This window comes from Neofelis nebulosa, chromosome 3 (assembly GCF_028018385.1).
Source record: "Neofelis nebulosa isolate mNeoNeb1 chromosome 3, mNeoNeb1.pri, whole genome shotgun sequence".
NCBI lineage: Eukaryota > Metazoa > Chordata > Mammalia > Carnivora > Felidae > Neofelis > Neofelis nebulosa.
In genome coordinates this window covers 3,974,822-3,995,880 of record NC_080784.1, presented here as the reverse complement: position 1 = coordinate 3,995,880, position 21,059 = coordinate 3,974,822, and the positions used below count along the sequence as shown (strand labels likewise).

Here is a 21,059-nt window from a genome sequence, read left to right as displayed (position 1 = left end):
TGAATTCTCTCTGCTTTTTTAGTTTGCTTTTCTTTTGGTCTGTTTATGCCTTAATTTTCCCTTTATTGTGGGGGAAGGTTTTGCAGGATAGAGAATTTTCAGTTAACATGAGCTTTTCTTTCAGCCCTTAAATATTTCACCTAATGTCTTTTGTCCCACGGGGTTTCTGCTGAGAAGCCTGATGGTTTTGTTGGCGATCTTATTTGTGATGGGGTGCTTTTCTCTTTCTGCTTTCAAGATTTGTTGTTTTTGTCTCTTGACAGTTTGAGTATGTGTCTCATTGTGGGTTGCATTGACTTTATCCTACTTGGAGTGTGTTTAGCTCCTTGGATTTGTATATTTGCATCTTTACTCAAATGTGAGAAGCATTCAGACATTATTCAAATTCATGTTTAAGACAGTTGTGTTATAGTCTTCGTCTGGTAAGCCTGATGCATGTGTTTCTTCAGGGACTGTTTCTGGAGATTAATTTCATTCCTTTGAATTGGGCACATCTTTCTATTTTTGTATGACTTGTGATCTTTGTGAAAAAATGTTCACCTGAAGTAAACAGTTTCCTCTCCCAGTTTTTGCAGAATGGTGTGGAAGACCTTTATAAATTAGTGGGCCCCTGAGCCATAGGATTAGCCTGGCATGAAGACTTAAGGTCTTCTCAGGTCTCTTCTGGGAATGTGTGCCGTCTGGGTCTGTGCGTATGCTTTTCCAGACCCCCATCCAGCTGCTTTCTGATATGTTACTACCCCAAAGAGCCTCACTCCAGCTCCTTCCCAGGATCTTAGATGTTCCGTTGTAACTTCTTGGCCCCAGATACCTGCATGGCTGCAGCCCCTTCGCACTTTACAAATGCAGCAGTCCACCAGCGCCTTCCGTGGCTTCTGGCTGCCTTTCCCCATATGAGCTCCAAGGCAGGCGAGACAAAAACCGGTCTCTCATGCAGCCCACAGGCCAGAATTTGCAAACAAGCTTCTCCACCCTCGGGGAAGGAACCAGGAATGAGGTCAGGAATGAAGGTGTGAAGCAAGGCATGTTAAACCCTCAAGAATTCTCCTGCCCTCATGGATGTGGCTTTTCCTCATTGGGCGTTTGCTTGACTGCTGTTGACTTCTGACTGGTATCCAGAGTTCCTACAAAGTTATTTTATTTCGTCTGTAGTTTTTATTTGATGTTTCCATGCTGGGGTGAGGGCCTGCAACTTCCTGTTCCACCATCTTACTGATGCCACTGCCCTTCTTGCTGGATAATTTTTAAATGATAGTGAGAAAAACAAATATTTAAATACGAAAGAAAATTTCAGAGGTGAATCCATTTCTCACACCCCACTGCAAAATGAGTATTAGATGATATAAAAATCTCAATTAAAACCTGTAAGAAATGAAGATTATTTTGGAATGATGAAGTGCTTCCTAAGAATAAATTTATTTAACATACTTTAGTAAGATTTGTACTTAATGAGGGATTACGTCCATATTGCAATTTCATTCTAACTTAGCAATGAAAACTGAATCTTGCTGTGATTATTGTCATTTTTTATGCACAGTTTTAATACTGTTCTTAAGGATTTCAGTATCTACCTAGATATATTTTTTCTCATGGAATCATTTAAAATATATGTGGAGAAAAAAATATATATAAATCTATTATATATAGTTAATATTTTATATGTATTATAAATATATAAATATGATCTGGACGTATATATTATAGATAGATATAGATATAGATAGGTAATGAAACAATCTATTTAAATGGGTTTAAACTGTAGGAAACACGAGTTACCCAATAGGATGTTAAGGTAGGGTAGGTTCCTGAGTTGTCAAATTTTCTGTCTCAACTATGATATCAAGGGTCCAGGTACTTGGTATATATATATTCTCCATTTATGATATACCCTCCATTCTTGGAACATAGCAGTATGGCACCAACAATTCCACATTCGAAATCCAGACACAGAAAGATCCAGAATAAAAACAGAAATGGTCTTTGTTGGCTCACTGGAATGTCTTCCCAGTGGCACAGCTCCAGACTTTCCCTCATGTCTCACTGAACAGAATTGAGTCACAAGCCCCCTGTTGAGCTAATTTATGGAAAGAAAGAAGGAATTGCCTCGGCTGGATTAGACAACTTAGATAGGGTGGGGTGGGTGTTGGAGTGGCAGCTACTCTATCCAATAAGCAAGCGCGTCCTTTAAAAACCCTTCTGTGATTGTACAACATCCCCATAGGAGGAAGGCTCCTCATGGAACACATTCAGAAAATACATCAGCATGTTTGTAAAAGAAGAATGATACTCATTTTTTTTTTTTAGTCCAATGATAAACATGTTCAATGTTTAAAACATAATAGGTAATTTTATTTAAATTATGTCTCATCTGGGCATTAACAAATAATTAGTGTCTTCATCTGTGGGTCTTCTGTATAAACTGTGGCATTTTACTATTCTGTTCTTTTTTGTCCCATCATGCTATTAGTTGTGACCTATTGTAAAGTTGAACATAAGGAGAAAAGGTATTTTTTAAAATTAAATTTTGACCACGTCAGTAGAAGAAGGGCTCAGACTAAAGAATGTTGGCATCCTTTCACTGGATAGGAAGTCTTTATTTTTCAGACATAAAAATAAAGATGTATTTTAATATATCTAACATGTCTTAATTCTAAAATAAATTGCATTTTTAAAGTCATGATCTAAGAACCAAGACTGCCTAACATAAATTTATTCTCTGAGGATTTCTCCAACAGCTAACCAAATTTACAAGAATGTTTCTCTCTATTATAGTGAGTCAAGGAGGCGTTGCGTTGGTCTCTGACATGTGTCCAGATCCCGGGATTCCGGAAAATGGAAGAAGAGCAGGTTCCGACTTCAGGTAGGAGATACAGAAGTTATTTGAAAAGCATGTGATTTTCTAAAATATATATAATTTCAACTTGTTGTCCTTAACTCTGATGTCCTTCTGATTTAAAGATACAACTTCTCAATTATTATGGGGCTCTTATATGTAAGGCATACTGTGTAAAAATCTAAGACAGACTGTGTTTAAAACTTCCACGTGGTGTAGAGTTGATGCCTTTCACTATATGAGCCAGTATTAAATATTTAACCCTAAATGAATATAATCAAAATTTGTCTCAGGGGTTTTTTTTTTTCCGGTTTTTCATTAATTACCATCTCCTATTCTAATGCATTTTGGTTAATGTTTAAAAAAATAGATGGGGCAAAAATTTAACTATAGCCTCATAATTATTTCATTCAATTTTTAGAATAATGAATGTAAGTGGCAGTCAATGCAATTTATTTCAGAAAATGTTATGATTCACTTTACTAGGATCATGATGAGCTAGAGACTACTTTCCAGTTGTGACATTATTAATGTAGTGGTGATTGTAATAGTGTATTATAATTATAATGCCATTTATATTTATAATGATTACAATATCATTTCTTTGCATTTTTGAATTCCTTTCCATTAGTTCCAGAAATGTTTGCCAGTTTACAAGATGGATACACATACTGGGAGTAAGCTTCAAAATAAAGAATACAGGGGGTTGGGAAAAGTGCTTTCCTCCCTTAAATTTTCACCATTTTGACAGGGAAACAATAAAGATACATGTAGAGAGCTTGGGCTACCACAGTAAGAGGAAACTGAAACAGTCGCTGTGCCACTAGAGAAGGAAGAAGGAATATTCCTCAGTGAAGCTGGAGTAGCAATGGCCATTTGGGGAAATTTTATTTAATTTTAATTATTTACTGATGTATAGTTAACAAGAGTGTTGTATTAGTTTCAAGTGTGCAGTATACTAGTTCACTGATGTTACACATTTCTCAGTACTCATCAAGATGAGTGGATTCTTGACCCCTTTGTGTGTCTCACCCCTCAGTCCCCCGCCTCCATTCTGGTAACCGACAGCTCTCTCGGTTTCTAAGAGTCTCTTTTTTTGTCTCTCTGTTTCTTTCGTTTCCTAAATTCCACATATGAGTGAAAAAGACAAGTAGCGATAGTAATTTTGAAAAGGTTAGAGAAAGAATAAAATTGTCTACAGGCTGGCTGTAATAAAGTTGGTATAATTATAGACACATATACTTTTTTTTCCATGAAAAGGAAACAAAGAAAATACACACGATAACAAAATGCGTTTGACTTCCTAGAGGTGTCCGCCTTGTTTGAAGTGGATGGGAGATCATGTGGTTTACAGGTTAAAGATACCAAGTTTGAGTGTAGCTAGGGGAGCTGGTGTTTCAGTTCAAGTTCCTTTGAAGCAGAGCCTGAGACAGGATTCTTCTTCAAGTGATTTTTTTTTTTGTTGTTTGGAAAAGCGCTCTTTGGAGAAGGGCAGTGGGGGAAACAAGGCAGGCAGAGTGAAAAGCTCAGACACAGGCTGGTTCTCGCTGCTGAGGAGCTTCAGTCCGAACCCACAGGGACTCTCAGGGAACAGGTCACATCGACCAGCTGGCTCCCCCTCCGGTACCCACCCTCCCTGGCTGCCCATTATTGGGTTCCTTCTTTTGGCTCAAGGAAGTTCTCCAGAGCACAGCTTGGTTGTGGGTATTTGTGAGCACTCTCAGTGGGTTCTCTGACAGAGACAGGTGCTGGCTTCCACCAGCAGATAAAATAGCAGTCAGCCGAAGGCACCAGGAATTCTGTCTTTTGCAAAGCAAGCAGATACACGAAATGTACACATTCTTGCTGGAATCCATAGAGCTTTTTATGTTTTGATTTCCTTCCTTATCTCAAAAGTGACCTCCTCCACTTGCCCCTTCCCCATTTCACCCTGGAAAAAATGCTCCCCTTGCCTCACTCCCAGAGAACTGTACACGCTCTCCCATGATTCTTCATTATTGTTCACGTGTCCGTTTTCCCCATCCAGCTCACGCTTCTCCAGTGCAGGGATGGTATTTTATTCACTCCGGCTTCCTCAGTGACTGAAATGGTGCCTGGCCCACGGGCACTCGCGGTATTATTCAAGTGCCCCTTGCGTGTGAGGGAGATTGTCCATCCAGCACTCTGTCATCCCTGAAAATCTTTGCAGGGATCTGGGAACTTCCTTGGTCTGTTTTGGAATAGCTCTGTTTTAAAACATGATGAGTTAAATGCTGTCTGACAATGCCAGGTTCAAATTGTATGCTATGGTAAAAGGAACTAGAGAAACTTCTTTTCTTTTTTAATTTTTTTTAAATTTTTATTTATTTTTGAGACACAGAGAGACAGAGCATGAATGGGGGAGAGGCAGAGAGAGAGGGAGACACAGGATCCGAAGCAGGCTCCAGGCTCCGAGCCATCAGCCCAGAGCCCGACGCGGGGCTCGAACTCACGAACTGTGAGATCGTGACTTGCGCCGAAGTCAGACACTCAACTGACTGAGCCACCCAGGCACCCCAGAGAGATTTCTTAACCTCCAAAAGTTGACAAGGAGCTCAGAGACATCCAGGGCCAGTATCGGTTCAGCACAAGCACAGCAACGGAGCATTTTATGAGCACCTTAGATGAATGTGCTGGTATTTACTCTGCTCATTCTTACAACAGCCTTATTTCTGAAGAAGAGGTTCAACGTTGGGGTAAACATTAGCCCCTGGGGTTATGTGTGTCTTCGGGACAGCCAGTGAAGGAAGGAAAGGAGTTACCGTATCTCAGATGAGACATTCACGCTTTCAAATCCTGACTTTCCTGGGGAATCTCTATATTGTTTCCATGTCTCCAAGTTCATGGCAATTGAATAATATAACAGCAGAGAAAGAGATTTGAAAGAGTAAATTTCCTATAAGACTAAATACAAATGTAAATATTTTTGCCATCTATGGACGTGTGTGTGTGCGCAAAACTGTGATAGTCCAGGGGCACCTGGGTGGCTCAGTCAGTTAAGCATCCGACTTCGGCTCAGGTCACGATCTCATGGTCCGTGAGTTCGAGCCCCGCGTCGGACCCTCTGCTAACAGCTCAGAGCCTGGAGCCTGTTTCAGATTCTGTGTCTCCCTCTCTCTCTGCCCCTCCTCCGCTCATGCTCTGTCTCTCTCTGTCTCAAAAATAAATAAACGTTAAAAAAAAATTTAAAAAACTGTGATAATCCGGTTATAGTAGCTTTTTCTACACTTCAGAGGACTAGATCTCTAGATGATGCTCACAACTACAAATAAACAGTTTTCAGTTTTTCTTTCTAATGTGAATGAATTCTGTTTCTTTTCCTTGCCTGAAAGAACTGGCCAGGACCTATCTTATGAGGTTGAATATAAATGGTAAGCCTTTCCTGCTTCATTCAGTTTTTAATGTTTTATTTATTTTTAGTAATCTCTACCCCCATCATGGGGCTCCAACTTATGACCTTGAGATCAAGAGTCACATGCTCTCCCCCAGCCAGGCATCCTCATTCTTGCTTTATTCTTGATCTTTGGTGGAAGGCATTCTGGTTTTCATCATTGAGTGATACTAGCTGTAAGGTGTTTATAGATTATTTTTATCATGCTGAAAAAGCGTCCTTCTATTTGTAGTTTGTTGTAGGTTTTTATCATGAATGGATATAGATTTTCTCAAAAGCTTTTTCTAGATCTATTGAGATGATCTTTTCTGTTTAGTTTTTAATATGATTAATTACATTGACTGATTTTTCTTGCATTCTGGGATAAATTAATTTGGTCATGATGTATCATCCTTTTTATATACTGTTGGCTTTGATTTGCTAATTTTGTTTTAGATTTTTGCATGTATGCTCATGAGAGATATTAGCCTATGGTCTTTTCTTGTAATTTCTTGATTTTGCTATCAGAGTAATGCTGGTCTCATCAAATTAGTTAGGGAATATTCTGTGCTCTGGAATATCCTGAAAGAATTTGTGTAGAGTTGATAACATTTCTTTCTTCAGTTTTTGAGAGATTTATCAGTGAAGTCATCTGGAGGTGCAATTTCCTAACAAAAAGTTTTTAAATTACAGTACAACTTTTTTTCTACATACAAACCTGTTCAGGTTCTTACTCTGCTTAAGTAAGTAGCTTTGATAGTTTGCATCTTTCAACGTATTTTTCAGATTTTTATCCAGGTTGTCAAATTTATTTTCATAAAGTTATTCATAATATTTTCTCATTGTCCTTTAAATGAGTAGTGGTGGCAGAATTGCAATTCCTGACCTTGGTAATTTGTGTTTTCTATTTTACCAGACCCACTTGACTCGTGATATGTCAGTGTTATTGATCTTGTCAAAAAAAAAAAAATCTACATTTGGTGTCACTGATGTTTGTCTATTGGTTTTATTTGTTTCATATTCCATTGAATTCTGCTCTGGTCTTTTATTATTTTCACTCTTCTGATTACAGTGGGATTTATATGCTCTTCATTGTGAAGTTTCTTAAGATTGAAGCTGTGATTTAAGATTCCTTTTTCTTTTCTAATGTGGGTGTTCAGTGCTTTAAATTCTACTCCAAGAATGGATTTAACTGTATCATGTATAAATAGCATGTTTTCCTTTTCATGCAGTTCAGAATACTTCCTATTTTCCCTTGTGATTACTTGTGTAATCCATGGGTTATATAAAAGTGTTCTATTTAGTTTCCAAATATCTAGGGATTTCCCCAGGTTCTTTGTGGTCAGAGAACATACTTTGTATGACTTAAATCCTTTTAAATTGACCAAGAATTGTTTTCTGTCCTAGAATATGCTCCATCTTGGTAAGCATCTTATGTGCACTGGAAAGAGTGTATGTTCTGCCATAGTAGGGTAAAATGTTCCCTGAAGGTCTGTTAGATCAAGTTGGATGACAGCATTGGTCAAGTCTTTTGTATCCTCACTGACTTTCTGGCCACTTGTTCTGTTGTTGAGAGAAATATGTTGAAATCTCCTGCTATGATTGTGGGTTTGTCTATTTCTTATAGTTTCATCAGTTTTTGCTACATGTCTTTGGAAGCTGTGTTATTAGTTACGTATGTGTCTGTTGTCTTTTTAATGAATGCATACCTTTGATGTTAGGAAGTGTCCCTCTTTATCTTGGATAGTATTTTTTGCTCTGAAATACACTTTGCCTTGGTCTATCCTAGTCACTCCAGCCTTCTTCTGACATTTGTGAGTATGGTGACACTATATATGCGTTCATACTCCTGCTTCTGCGTTTAATATGTTCCACTATGTTGTTTTAGTTAACATATTTTTAAAAATCCTGCCTCACATATGGTTGAAAAATAAATGAATATTTGGGGCACCTGGGTGGCTCAGTTGGTAAAACTTCCGACTTCAGCTCAGGTCACCATCTCACAGTTCGTGGGTTCGAGCCCCGCCTTAGACTCTGTGCTGACAGCACAGAGCCTGGAGCCTGCTTTGGATTCTGTGTCTCCCTCTTTCTCTCTGCCTCTCCCCCGCTCATGCTCTGTCTCTGTCTCTTGAAAGTAATAAATAAACGTTAAAAAAATTAAAAATAACAAATGAATATTTATTGTTTTCCTCCAAGTTTTTATTCCAGTTCTAGTTAGTTAACATACAGTATAATATTTGCTTCAGGTGTAGAATTAGTAATTCATCTCTTCCAGACAACACCTAGCACTCATCACAAGTGCCCTCCTTCATCCCCTTCACCTGTATAACCAATTCCCCCATGCTTCCGTCCAGTAACCTTCAGTTTGTTCTCTACAGTTAAGAGTCTGTTTCTCGTATGTGCCACCATGAGTTTGACAGTTTTCCAATGCTTAAATATCTTTCCAATAAGATACATAGACATATATAATAGGTGATACTATAAAAATTGATAAAGGATATTTTCTTTTAAAAAATTTTTTTAAGTTTATTTATTTTGAGAGAGACAGAGACAGTGTGAGCAGGGGAGGGACAGAGAGAGAGGGAGAGAGAGAGAAAGAATCCCAAGCAGGCTCCGTCCGCACTGTCACCAAGGAGCCTGACGCGGGGCTGGAACCCACATACTGTGAGATCATGACCTGAACCAAAGTCACATGCTTAACGACTGAGCCACCCAGGTGCCCTGATAAATGGTATTTTCTTAAATGTTGGCTGCAGCTTGGAATATGGATTCATAACAATAAACATTTTATACGTCTTTGTCTTAAAAGCCACTGATCTAGCTATCATATTGAAATGTTTTATTCATCCATGATTTTGTACCATCATGCATTGGTCATTTGACAAATCATGATTCTTTGAGTTTTGAGTTCTTCCGAATGTTGATACATTTCACTACACAATGTCAAAAACATTGCATATTTTAATATCTCTCTATATCTTATTGGAAAAATATTTAAGCATTGGGAAGCTGTCAAGGTCATGATGGCACATACAAATTTTCAGAATTTCTAATTTCTATTAGACCACTTGAATTTTATCATTGGTGACAAATTTTGTAAATTATTTTTCTTAAATAAAAGGCTCATTCAGTAGCCCTCAGTTTGTTCTGTATATTGAAGTGTCTCTTATGGGTTAGCCTCCTTCTCTGTTTTTATGTTATTTTATTTTTCCTTTCATTTCCCTATGTTCATCTGTTTTGTCTCTTAAAATACACATGTGAGTGAAATCATATTTGTCTTTCTCTGACTGATTCACTTAGCATAATATGCTCTAGTTCCATCCATGTAGTTGCAAATACCAAGATTTCATTCTTTTTGATCACTGAGGAATATTCCAGTGTGTGTGTGTGTGTGTGTGTGTGTGGACACGTGTATATACATGCTTTGGATTCTGTGTCTCCCTCTCTCCCTCTTCAGATTCTGTGTCTCCCTCCCTCCCTCTGATAGCTAGATCAATGGCTTTTAAGATAAAGACGTATTAAATGTTTATTGTTATGATTCCATATTCCAAGTTGCAGCCAACATTTAAGAAAATACCATTTATCAGGGCATGTATATGTACATGTACATGTATATATGTATACACACACACACACACACACACACACACACACACACACTACTTCTGTATCCACTCCTCAGTCGATGGACACTTGGGCTCTGTAGTTTGGCTATTCTTGATAATGCTGCTGTAAACATTGGGGTCCATGTGCCCCTTTGAATCAGCATGTTTGTATCCTTTGAATAAATACCTAGTAATGCAATCGATGGTTCAAAGGATAGTTCTATCTTTAACTTTTTGAGGAACCTCCATACCATTTTCCAGAGTGGCTGCACCAGTTTGCATCTGGGGGATGGGCTAAATGGGTGATGGGCCGTAAGGAGGGCATTTGTCAGGATGAGCACTGGGTATTGTATGTAAGTGATGAATCACTAAATTCTACTCCTGAAACCAGCACTACACTCTACATTAACTAAATTGAATTTAAATTTTAAAAAAGGAGCTGTAAATAACATGTTTGACGAATACTCAAATGCTATCAATAATAGCTTATTAGTTATTTTTTCAAATAAGTTTCATGAAAATAAAGCAGTTGATTCAGCTCACAATTCAAACAATTTCAACGAGTTTTTCCTTGAGATCATGTAAGGCGTCAGTATGTACCACAGATGCATAGGTATTCAGTGATCAAGATTTATCAAAAGTAATCATTTTTCCTGCTTCATCAAGGACTTTCTTAAGTGATGCTGGCCTTCCTTTTCCTCCCCTCCTCCTGCTCCTCCTCCTCCTCCTCCTCCTCCTCCTCCTCCTCCTCAGTCTTCTCAGTCTCGTGCCTGATGCTATGGCTTCCATTTGTGTTAGGTCACTATTGGGTTTGCTCACCATTGCCCTTTTACCATCAGTGGACATAGCAACCCATGGGGAAAAAGCATACATCTTTTAGTATTATTATAAAAACAGTCTAATATAAAAATATCGTACCCTCTGAAAAGGTCTCACTACCCACCTGAGGGATCTGTGGGCCACACCTTGAAACGAGGTACACTACATATGGAAGTTGAGTCAATTCAGCCTAAAAATAATTGTTAGAGTCATGTGGAGGAAGGATATATGAACAAAGAAACATGCTATTCAGTTATTTGCTGCGTTGTAACTAAATTAAAAGTCATTGCCATCCCTACTGGTGGTTTAGGACTGTGTAGTGACCCTGGGCATCCGATGTACCAAGTCTTTATTTCATCGACTGCCTCCACCCAGGCGACGGTAGAATCCATGTGTGTTCATATGCAGGCTGTAAGACCATGGCCATGTAAACATACCTCATGACCATTAAGTGAGGTGATATGTCCTAGGCTCAGCATATAATAAGCTGACTATAAATGCTGGTGTTTTAAAAAGAAGGAGGCTGTTCTTGATTGTTTAAATTCTTTTGGAGACTGTTTTTAATGAAAAGCAATTCAGTTCTTTCTAAATTCATGTAATCAAAACTAATGACTAACATATAATCCAATCTAATGACCAACATTGTCAAGATGAGTGGATGAATTCATTTGTAGTTACCACTGTAATTATATATAATTTGGGGCTTTTTCTGTTTAAAAAATGTTCACTATATTAGGTTGGTAAAATACTCCTCATCTGATTTTATTTATACTATTATTTTTGTTTCTATGGAAATCTTTTTTTTCCATAGACAATCTAAATATTAACTCCAGTATTATATATAAAGAATTATAAATAATTGAAGCCTAAAATTTGAACTTTCCTTATTTGAATTCAAACTATTTGGGGGACAATTTTCTGATTTTTTTTCCACCCTTGACCACTCTCTAAGAGACAAAGTGAATTCATTAGAACGGAATATTTATGAGTAGATTGATAGAAAATTCATATATCAGTTTGTAAAGGATGGAGCTGGAGTAGGGTTGGAGAGTTTGTGGACGGATACGGACATCTATTTCCTATGCTGGTAGGATAGATACTGTAGGTGCAGACAGATACCGTTATCCCAACTTTTGCAAATATGGCTATTGAAATTCAGAATGTTAACATGCCACGATGCTATAACTAGTCATGGTCATAGCTGGGACTGGAAACCAGATCTTCTTGACTCCAAAGCCTCTCTTGGTCCCAAAGATCTGTAATGAGGAAAATCACATTGACTAAATATCTTCACACCTGTCATGCAGGACCGCCGGATAGGGGTGTGCGGGGTGTGGACACCACTAGTTAGCCATATGAGGAGTCAAGATGTGGTTCACACCTAACCTTGAGCTCACCATTCCAAGCCTTACACCTTAACATGGGGTTACCCTACACTCAGCACAAGGGAATCTGTGTTCTAACTGATAAGAGTGAGTGTCATGTTGTAATTTTGCATAAAGGATCCACTTAGACTAACCACACATGCTACACACTGCTGGGTTAATAGGTTCTTTATAAACATTGTGTAAATATTGTGTTTTATATGCAAATATTATATAGCCACATGTTATACGTTCTGTGTCAGTCGTATAAACATTATACACAAAATAAATATAAATATTATACTTTATATTGTTGCTCCATGTTATAGTATAGGTTTTTTGTGTGTATTATTTCCAACCCTCAGATCTATTCTTTATAAAATTTTTAATCGCATGTAATAGATGCTGACATTGCATGTAGGGACCCCCGGATTTCCATAAAACATGGGCTTCCATTCTCTTCCGTGGCTCTCCTTCCTTTTCTTCCGTAAGTGTGACTGTAACTCACCTCCGTGGCAGAAACCCATTTGATAAAGATCCTAAATTTATGCAACCTGTAGTACCCATCCTAAAAGTCCCTCCTCTCCAGCATGGCCACTGCTACCCTGCAATTCTTAGCCCTATTCTTAACCAAATATGGTTTTCCCTGCTACCACACCTAAGCCACGGTGAAAACTTTCCTCAGGTGACAGACGTCTCACAGGCAGATTAGAGCAGGCTAATAAAGAAACTCAAGGAGCTTGAAGACGCAGAACTGGGGGACACTGACATGCCCCATGGTTCTCCCGAGGATTCATTCTTTGTAGGACAGGGTATTTTTCAGTCATCTCTGCCTTTGCCCAACCGCACAGTTGTCTTCTATTTGTAGGATAAGGGGTCTTTGCTCTCACTTCGCTTCAACCCATTGTTTCAACTTCTTCAGCAGAGTTTTTCGTGTCGCATATTTATGTTTCTGTCACATTAAATGTATGCTCCCATCATGTTGGATTATGAGGCCCTAAAGGAAAGAGGACAGCACAGAATTTATTGATTTTATTTATTACTGTGCCCCACATATGGGAGATACGTTTTTATATTGAATTGGAATAAGGTGATGCTAACAAGACGTCCCTAGGGGTATGCAGTCATAGCCTAATTCGTACCCTGCAAACCCACCAAGTTAGCCACCGTTGGTCAGACTTTGATTAAAACATGACCTGTGCTCACAAAGGGAATTTGGGTATTGGAAGAGTGATGGTTGTGACTTAAAAGTAAACACTTCATTTGTATGGTTGGTGATTATGGAGCACTGTTCAAGTTAACACCATCTGCTCTTACGTCGTCGCCCATTTCTCAACAGATCTCACGTTTAGACACTCTGTGGAGTCAAGGGGCGTCAAGTGGAATTATGTGTCACCCAGTGAAAGGAGAAACCGGGGTGCATAAAAGAAAATTACATAATCGATGAGAAGCGGAACAAAATCCATTACCTAAGTCTCTTGATAAACTGCTGTTTATTTCTAGTACCTTCCACATTCAGCCCCTCTTCCTTTTCTTGTAACACATCAGTAATTCTCTCTCTTTTTTTAAAGGGTTTTTTAAAAATTTTTTAAATGTTTATTTCTGAGAGAGAGACAGAGCATGAGTGGGGGAGGGGCAGAGACAGAGGGAGACACAGAGTCCAAAACAGGCTCCAGGCTCTGAACTGTCAGCACAGAGCCCAACGTGGGGCTCGAACTCACGAACCGTGAGATCATGACCTGAGCCGAAATCAGATGCTTAACTGACTGAGCCACCCAGCTGCTCTCCCTCCTCTCTTTTTGGTGTTCTTTCCACTAGTAATTCTCTTTATAGCTTTAGTACTTCCCTACTGTAGGTCAGTTTCAGTGACATCAGAGCCACCTGCCTTTTGTTACATGAAAATACAAAGAATTGCATGACCAGGATATAAACCAAGAAACAAATTTGGCATTCTTTTCCTCAAGAATTGCTATTGATTAAGTTCTCTCATGGACTCAGTTTTTATTAATTTTATTAATTTTAATTACAGTATAATTGGCATACAGTGTTATATTAGTTTCAGGTGTGCAACAATGCAGTAATTCAACAGTTCTTTTTTTATATAAAGTGTATATATTTATTTTGAGAGAGAGAGAGAGAGAGAGAGAGAGATCATAAGCACGGGAGGGGCAGAGAGGGAGGGAGAGAGAAAGAAAAGAAGGGGAAAAGTAAACTCAGCGTGGAGCCCGAAGTAGGGCTCAAACTCATGGCCCATGAAATCTTGACCTGGGCAGATGATTCAGTAATTCCGTCCATCACCTGGTGCTCATCATAACTGCACTCCTTAACCCCCATCACCTGTTTCCCCCTCCCCCCATACATGTCCTTTCATTGAGTCATTTTTCAATCATGTTTGAGTAGGGGGAGGGGCAGAGGGAGGAAGAAAGAGAATCCCAAGCAGCCTCCATGCCCAGCACAGAGCTCTATGCGGGGCTCGATCCCACGACCGTGAAATCATGACCTGAGCAGAAGTCAAGAGTCAGACGCTCAAGTGACTGAGCCACCCAGGTGCCCCTAGGGCATTTAAAAAAATGTTTATTTATTTTTGTGAGAGAGTACAGGAGCAATGGAGAGAGGGAGACAGAGAATCCCAAGCAGGCTGCACGTTGCCAGCACAAAGCCCAACGTGGGTCTGGAACCCACGAACCGTGAGATCATGCCCTGAGCCAAAGTTGAATGCTCAACCAACCGCGTCACCCAGGTGCCCCAGCCCCTAGGCCATTGTTTAAATGACGGAGGAACGAGGGAAAACCAGGCAAATTGTCAGCCACTGCAGGTGTTACTGTGGTGGTGGTCAAGGGTATTAGTGAATTGACATCTTGCCGTGGACAGAGAGAATAGTGTGGAGGCTGTCTGGGAACTTTGGTTACCTCCATCTTGTACAGTCGCCTGTTTTCTTGCTTTGTTGGAGTTCTTCTGTTGCTTCCTATTTTTCTTTCACTTGCTATGGTGGGAAATTTAATTCTACTTTGAAGTGATGTATAAAGCAGTATTTTGGTGTCCTGTGCAGTGACAGTTCTCCCCGTCAGCTCTTTTTTGTTTCTGTTGTATGTTTTCCATGACACGTTGGTATCATCTATCTTCCCTACGTTGTTCAGAGATACTTGATTACACAGTGGACATAGATGACCCGGATCTTACCCATCCTACGCTTTCCGCAAATCCTGTGGCCCTTTCTGACCACATTCCCTGAAATGGACCTTTTCATTCACACCCTGCTCTCTCTGTGCTTTCTTTGGTTTTTACTTTAACTTTGTAGCACTGACCAACACCCACAATTACATGTGGGTCTGTTTACGGTTTATTTTTAGCACATATAATGCATGTTCATTGTCTCTCCCCCACCAAGAATGTAAGCTCTGAGAATGGACTTGGTTTTTTTCATTATTGTAGTATTCCCAGAGCCTAGCACAGGCTTTGGGTCACGGCAAGTGCTCGGAAATACTTGTTAGAGCTTTCGTGTATACCTTTTATACTAAAGAGATGCTCATATTTACACATTGTTAAGGCAATGGTGAATGTTGATTCAGCATGCAGAATTTCGATTGAAAGGTAGATTTTCAGGAATAGAACTATTCCAAAGAAGATAGCTAATTTTTATTTCCTCTAGGGTCTGTGTTAAACAGTGAGTGCCTGCATTTGCTGGATAGTTTATGTACACTGTTGCTAATCTTAATAACAAGAAGAAAATATAAGTATAATCATTATTATTGAGATTATCAAGTTAATCACTGTAAAATTTTTTAATTTAGAATTAAATCCATGTTTAGGATTTTGCCAATAAGCAAACTTTAGAAACTATAATGGAAGGTAAAAGAAAATATAAAAACATAAACTAAGTTTCTTGCTGAAAAAGTTTCCCATCCTTATGACATAACCCAGTTGTACTCACTATCCTTAAAGGGACAGTGATAGAATTATCTTTTATTTTTTGAAAACTGAGCATTATCTTAATTATCAGAGCATTGTTTAGATCTGGTAATGATTTCTTTACTATTCTCTTGAACTTGGAAAACCAAATGAAGGAAGAGAGTCTGGGACTGAGTATTCCTTCTAGTTCTCTGTATCAGTGAACAGCATCCTGTATTGGAATATGTAGCACCAAAATCGCCTGTTGTGCTCCAAAGCATTTTTAAAATTTGAAAAATACTGGAGGGACATCACTGATTTCTATGCTATTTGCCGAATGTAGGCATCTCACTGTCTGTATACGATTCACTGTTACTAAGAAACTATAGTCTATGAATGACATTTGCCAATGATGATTCTTCTTTCAAAGAGCATTGGCCATATTTCAAAAACTACTTAAAGAAATAGCACAACCGTATTTTCCTGCCCACACTATTTGAGACCATTATGTGCCTCTGAAAAAGGGTGCTCCGTGAATGCTCCAGGTCTCATTTATCTGGCTGAAACCGCTTCCAATAAAGAACCCACCAAGTACAACTCATGGAGCATTCTCCCTCTTTCTTCCACAGCCTTTCCAATATCTGTAATAATACTTTTTTTCATCAAAATATTAATATGCATTTCGGTAGTTTTCTGGGGCAACAGATCACGGTTATTTAGGCATACCTCAATTTGTTACTTTCCAAATGCAGAAGATAGCTGAAGCATGTATTAGCCCATTGTATCCTGACGCACAAAAACGGATTTTTAAGGACAATCTGAATACTAGTGCTGTCTAAAATGACCTTCTATGATACAGTTCATTTCTTCTGTTTATCGGTTTCCCCATCTGTAAAAGAGAGCGTGGCAATAGAAGACTTGAGGATTTCCGAAGTCTGTTGGAGCCGCAAAGCTCTGTGTCTCTTAGTTTTGCCACGGTCTCTTCTAGAATGCGATTCTACAAAACTTCTGTGGTGTTACTCAGAAGTACCAACAACCTCAAGGCTGATGGAGGCATGTGAGATCATCAGCACTGATACGCGAAGGAGTTGCCAAGTTCAAGGACAATATTGACGCAGTGAACACTATGTACTTACACCAGTGCATTTATTTGGGGCCATTCTCCTGGTCTCCAGTGTTTGCAGTTTCTTTTAAAAACTCTTCAGGATCTCCGACCACTCGCATCCTTGCCCAATATACCTCCACCAGAGATGCCTCCATGGAAAGAATGGAAGGCGAGTTAGCATCCATTGATCTCCAGTAGGGAGAGAGCTGCTATCCTCAGGCGTGCTCTAACTGCCCCCGGTGGTTCCGATTCAACTGGTCAGCAATATGGCCTGGGCATTAGGATTTCCTTTTAACTCTTTAATTGTGGTAAAATACCTATAGCATATGGTTCACCATCTTAACCATTTCTAATTGCGCAGTCCAGTGACGTTAAGCACATTCACGTCATCGTTCACGCATCACCACCGTCCATCTCCAGAACTAGTCCGTCTTCCAAAACGAACAAGTACCTTCTCATCCCCCACTGCCCCCATGTCCTGGAAACCACTTTCAGTGTTGTGAATTGGATCACTGTAGACGCCTCAATACGAGGATTGTTATAAGTGCCCATGTGGTTTCATTGGGCTAACAAGGTCAACAACCACGGGACTACCTGGTGCATGTGGGCATAACCAGTCAAAAGGACTTGTACTTTCACAAAGATTGTGTGAAAAAGCGGGAGGAAAACTCATTATTAGGAGGCTCTCCCAGTAGCTTTTCTTCAACAACATCTGTATGTCTGCAAAAGCCAGGTTGCCGACTTGATTCCCCACTGCAAAAATATCGCCCAGTCGTGGCCTCCATTGAATCATGTTCTGGGGAAACATAATAAAGAAGCAAGACCTGTGAGCAGGAATTCCAGTGCTAATGGAAACCAGGAACTAGGGGCAAACGCAAGTGTAGAAGTAAATATACAGGTACCACTGAGCTTCCTGGAATTTCTAGGTGTTATCAAGCTTGTTACCCCAAGATCACAAGAGGAGGGTTAATGAAGGATGTTTGCTCGTGAGAGTGGAGAGGACCTCCTGCCGCTGAGCAAACAGCTGGGTGGGTGGTGAAAAGGAGGATTTAATGCTTCTACTTTGTCAGGTGAGACAAAGGGCGAACGGCAGATCCCCACGAACTTACAACATACTCGGAAGATTTAGATTAAATTTCCTCATGGGAGAATTCACATGTGTTTCTAAATGCTGTGCCTCTGAAAGCTAGTCACAGTGTGAAGACTGCTGGTCATTTGAAGCCTGTGTCACAGCATTATTATCGCTTACCCCCTCGAAGTGCCTTCTATGCTGATCGTTGTTAGGGGTCTTTGTTGCACTGCTGTTAACATACAGCCTCTAAAAATGATACAAAATATTAGTTTCTGTTCTTTCCTCAGGCTAGAGAGATCCATCTACTCTGTAATGCATTTTTAGTAGTGCTAAATTGCCTTAAGGTTTGAGAAGATGAGTCTAAAAACTGTCTCTATAAAAAGAAAAAAATGACCCAGAAATGACACATTATGTGTGAAAATCAAAAGAGTAGTAAAAGGCATTCTGATATTCACAGCGTCTGTGCATTTGTCTCTCTGATGATGGCATTGTCTGGGTCACTGTGCAAACTGCACTTTGCTGGTGTCTTAGGCACAAGTGGCTGGCTTAGTTCGCATGGTTTGCCCTGGTAGGCCCTCGGTGTCCTGTATGAGGGCCACATCTTTCAGTTGATGGGAGCATCCAGTTAGGTATGAAAGGACCATTCTGACTGGAGGAAGGATTCATCTACTGGAGAATCCATGAGCTTATCTAAGACAACTTATTTTGAAATAGAGGCAAATGATCACGAAGATGTACCTGCAAGTTGGAAGCCGAGGGGGATTTCTTCCTTATGCTGCTGAGGAAAGCCTCAGCAGGACCCCCTACAGCCTTCAGATGCATTGGCTTGATGGACACCTGTGAGATGATCAGAACTCACATCTCTGTCTCCTGGTCTATCATTCCACAGCTATTTATTTCAGGGGTAGTATAAGCTCCATATACCATGCTAGGGTCTGATTAGAGGGTTAGTGAAAACACTCCCCCGGGAAGTGCTGCTCTCGGTCCCTGCCTTCTCTGGGTGGCCCGATTGCCCAGCCTTACTTCTTCTGGATTTGTGTGCTTTTGGCTAATGTTTCTCAAATGAAACATACAAGGGAGCAGTGAAAGAACTAAGTTCTTTATCAGAGAGAGAGAAAGCAGAAGGGGTGAAGGACATGAAAGCAAATTCGTGTGTCTATGGAGGAAATATTCGGGGCCAGGAGGGAATGTGACCCCTTCCGTGGCCTTTGGGATGGCAATTGGAAAATACCACTGTGGACAAACCTGGCTGTTTGCAATTCCCAGGACAGACCATCAACTTTAAAACCAGCAGGGCCTTCTATGAATGTACGGAGGGTTCAATTTAGGACACATATACTCATTCGAAAATAAATAAAGTAATTAATTAATTAATTCTGTAGATCTTTCTCTTTCTGGCAGTAACGTTTCCACTAAAGGCAAAATGTGTTGTTTTCCCACAGTAGTGTAGATTTATTTAACTCATTTCTCAATAATTGTTTGATGAGGTGTCTCTTGCCCACAATAGCACATCATTACATCCTTACGTGCGTGGCGCCCGGGGCACAAAAGGTTGACTCAGCAATTGTTGAACCAACGTAGGCAAGGCATAATAAAGGCCAATCCAGAAGGGTGAAGACCAGATACATTTCTTTGCTGGCACTATTTCTCAGTCCTATTTTACTTATAAATTTACATATATAGCCTCAGGAAAATGACTTCTTGATTTAGTCGGTCAACATGTACTTGTCGAGTGCCTACGATGTGTCAGGCACTGTTTAAGGCACCGGGGAGATTTTCTGCATAGGGTTGGAACTTGAGTTTAAATATTCTCCAGGTGTTGAAGGACATTAGAATTGCTCCTGACAATTTTCCTCTAATTTCTTTCCATGTATCAAGTATCATTTCTCATCTTTGTAAAGGTAGGAAAATACCTTCAATTTCATTTTAACATAAGTAAACTTTTTAGCATTTTCCTCCAGGAAGCACTGGAAGAACAAATTCTATTTTGGGAGGCAAACAGTTATTTTTAATGGTCAAAGAAAACAGTAAGGAGAAAGGGGAAGAGAGAGCAGAATGAAAGATGAGATGGGGGGAACCCGGAGAGACCTGCACGTGATAAGAATTATTGTGTTTTTTGCAAAGTTAACTAAAACGTGTTTATGAGGTTGAATTCCAAGCCCATGGTTTCAGATGCACAAGATGTAATTTTATTTATACTGTAATTACTTCCCCGCCCTCCCCCCCCCCCCCAGATCCCTGTTGTGTGTGAATCAGAAAATTTTATGTATTCACCCTTAAAGTTAAGATCAGTGATATGTCAACCTGTTAGGTTCAAAGTCAGTTACTTCCTCCCTTCTACCCGTCTTTATGGTGTTAAATGACGGGGCTTAAGGAAAGGCTGTCCAGGCGATGGTGGGGAAGAGACCTGACTTTCCCTCCTCATCTGTGCCATGCGGCTTCCCACCATGATCACCCCTCCGGCTCTCGCAGGGCGCACGTCCTCATCCTGGCTGAGAAATGACCTCCAGATCTGTGGCCTCCCCGACCGTCAGCCGCATCTGGCGTGTGAGGGTGTGAGCACTTGGGGGTGCCCCTGCTACATCGTCGCGGGAGCCCCACCCTCAGTCTGAAGTTAGCCATGCTGCCATAGTTTTAATCGGAGGGGCTGTACCATAAGATGGAATTCTTTATGGGATCACAGCTGGAAAACGAGAACAAGTCCCGTATCACCCTGGGATCTCCTCACGCAACCCTGGAAGCGTCCTGTACTGTCCCACCTTCTCACCCCCCACTGGCTTCCTGGCCCAGGGCCTGGTGGGAGAGCAGGGCCCTCCACGTGCACAGCCAACACAGCTCGCCTCATTCTCCTTCACTGCCTCGCCTTGGAGCTCTGTTTTGCTTAGTTTTCATCGTTTACAGTTGGGTTTGAGGAGCAGGGAAAACGCACCATCACACCTCCTTTTATTGTATTTCGTGACTTACGTCTGGACTGCACCTGTGATA

At 40.2% G+C, this 21,059-nt stretch overlaps 1 protein-coding gene across 5 annotated transcripts in view; it reads left to right on the top strand.

Annotated features, from left to right (window-relative positions):
- CSMD1 (CUB and Sushi multiple domains 1) overlaps window positions 1–21,059 on the top strand; it is a 2,016,488-nt gene that overhangs the window by 1,425,331 nt on the left and 570,098 nt on the right. For all 5 annotated transcript variants that reach the window (XM_058719853.1, XM_058719852.1, XM_058719850.1 and 2 more), the window contains one exon: window positions 2,773–2,860. In XM_058719853.1, the coding sequence (XP_058575836.1) occupies window positions 2,773–2,860 (88 nt within the window). The remainder of the gene's footprint in view (window positions 1–2,772; window positions 2,861–21,059) is intronic.